A 1,741-nucleotide genomic window follows, 5' to 3' on the forward strand; every position below is an offset into this window, starting at 1 on the left:
TCTTGTCTATCTGAGCATATGCCTGGAGACTGGCACTTTGGAGGATCTGATATGTCCTAAGGTCTACTTTCTATCAACATTCCTAAGTCATTCCTTTAGCCTAAACTCCAGATTCCTTCATTATATGCAAAGACTCACTAGATGCTTCCAGCTCTCCTGGTCTGTCAGTGAGCCAGTGAGACCCTAGACCTAAAGTACAGGCAGGAGCATCACATGACTACTCTGGTAACCAAGGGAGATGATGAACACTGTGCATGGCAATGGGCAGCCGGGTTTGATGATCCACATCCCAGCACATCCATGGACCCCAACAGCCCCCACTTTTCAGGAGTCCCACAACAACCCCAGAAAAGCTCTATTTTGGTAGGGGAACCAAGTCCATAACAAGGACCCAGGCATGACATTTTCTCCAAAGCCTTCCTCAGCCATTTTTATATAGGTCACAGGGAACTTACCGTCAACCATTTCTACGTTTTGAGCAATGCAGAATCCATCAGTGAAGTGGCAGGAAACTAATGGGCAGGAAGTCTCGAATGGGACTCCTTCGCACTGGTAGCACAGCAGTCCCTGAGCTGAGAGAGAAGTTAATACAGGAGAACTAGGACATGCAATTTCTAGCCCAGACCCTCCTCTCCAATATAGTTTTTTTCTTTTTTATTTTTTCTTTTTTCTTTTTTTATTTTTTACAAGATTTATTTATTCTTTTTTCTCTTTATTATATATATATATATATATACATATATATATATATATAATTTTTTATTAGGTATTTTCCTCATTTACATTTCCAATTCTATCCTGCACACAGCTGCTGGCTGCTAAGGCAGAACAAGGACATTACTGCACAGTCACCTCCACCAAAACAAAAGTGAACCAAGAGCCACCATTGTTCAAATATGCTCGGTACTGCTGTCTCATCTAGCCAGGCCCACAGGAGACACGTGCACCGCAAGAGATATTAGAGAGAAATTCGCCATATTGGGAAGACTTAGATATCAAATGTCTGCCGAAGCAGTGAGTGGATGTGTAAGTAGGTAGTGGGGCCACCAGATGGGGAGGGCTTTTCTGACCTGTTCAATCCTACAAGTGCAGAGGTGGACCTTGTGTATTGGAGCATGACAGAGCAGTGAACATCCCAGGGTGCAGCTCAAACTGAGGCTCACCATAAGGCTTCCCGCAACACAGATGAAACTAGTAGTATAGGGGTATCTGAGAGCTGAGACCTCTTAGAGTAGCACCCAGCTCTCATATAAAATGGGCTGGGGCATAAGAAAAAGGCAAATGCCAACCAAAAATCAAGGATTGCAAACCACTTGACTTGGCAGCCGGGTCAGGAAAAGAAGCCTCTGCCAGTTTGATCGCACACAGGCCAGGGTCCTGACTGGGAGGTCAGGGCAGCAGGGTATAGTCTAAGGACAGGCTGCTCTGGTGGCCAAGGTTTGTGGCATAGGTAGTTTGGTCCTAGAGTCCTTCTGGCATATTTTGTTGGTTGCTAGGCAGGCAACCAGTAAAGACCCAGTACAGACCCAGTAAAGCATCCCAGTACAGGAGGTTTCACCAACCACAAGCCCATTCCCAATCTCATGACACCAGCACAACTCAGGTACTGGGTACACAATGGAGGTGCAGGTGTACCCACAACCCCGAGTCCCTTTTCCATCTCCATGGTATCCTTCTGCCCCTCTCTCATTTTCCATCTCACCTCTTCCTGCACACAGTAGGGCCACAAGGAGAATCAGCA

At 46.0% G+C, this 1,741-nt stretch overlaps 1 protein-coding gene across 1 annotated transcript in view; it reads right to left on the bottom strand.

The window, feature by feature from the left end:
* The window catches only part of LOC110288453, a 4,783-nt gene extending 3,048 nt beyond the window's left edge, over positions 1 to 1,735 (bottom strand). The window contains exons 1-2 of the mRNA XM_021154802.1: positions 1,703 to 1,735; positions 456 to 572 (exon numbers count right to left, since the gene is read on the bottom strand). Of these exons, the coding sequence (XP_021010461.1) occupies positions 456 to 465 (10 nt within the window). The 5' untranslated portion in view covers positions 466 to 572; positions 1,703 to 1,735. The remainder of the gene's footprint in view (positions 1 to 455; positions 573 to 1,702) is intronic.
* Between the last annotated feature and the right edge of the window lie 6 nt (positions 1,736 to 1,741).

This window comes from Mus caroli, unplaced genomic scaffold (assembly GCF_900094665.2).
Source record: "Mus caroli unplaced genomic scaffold, CAROLI_EIJ_v1.1 scaffold_22009_1, whole genome shotgun sequence".
NCBI lineage: Eukaryota > Metazoa > Chordata > Mammalia > Rodentia > Muridae > Mus > Mus caroli.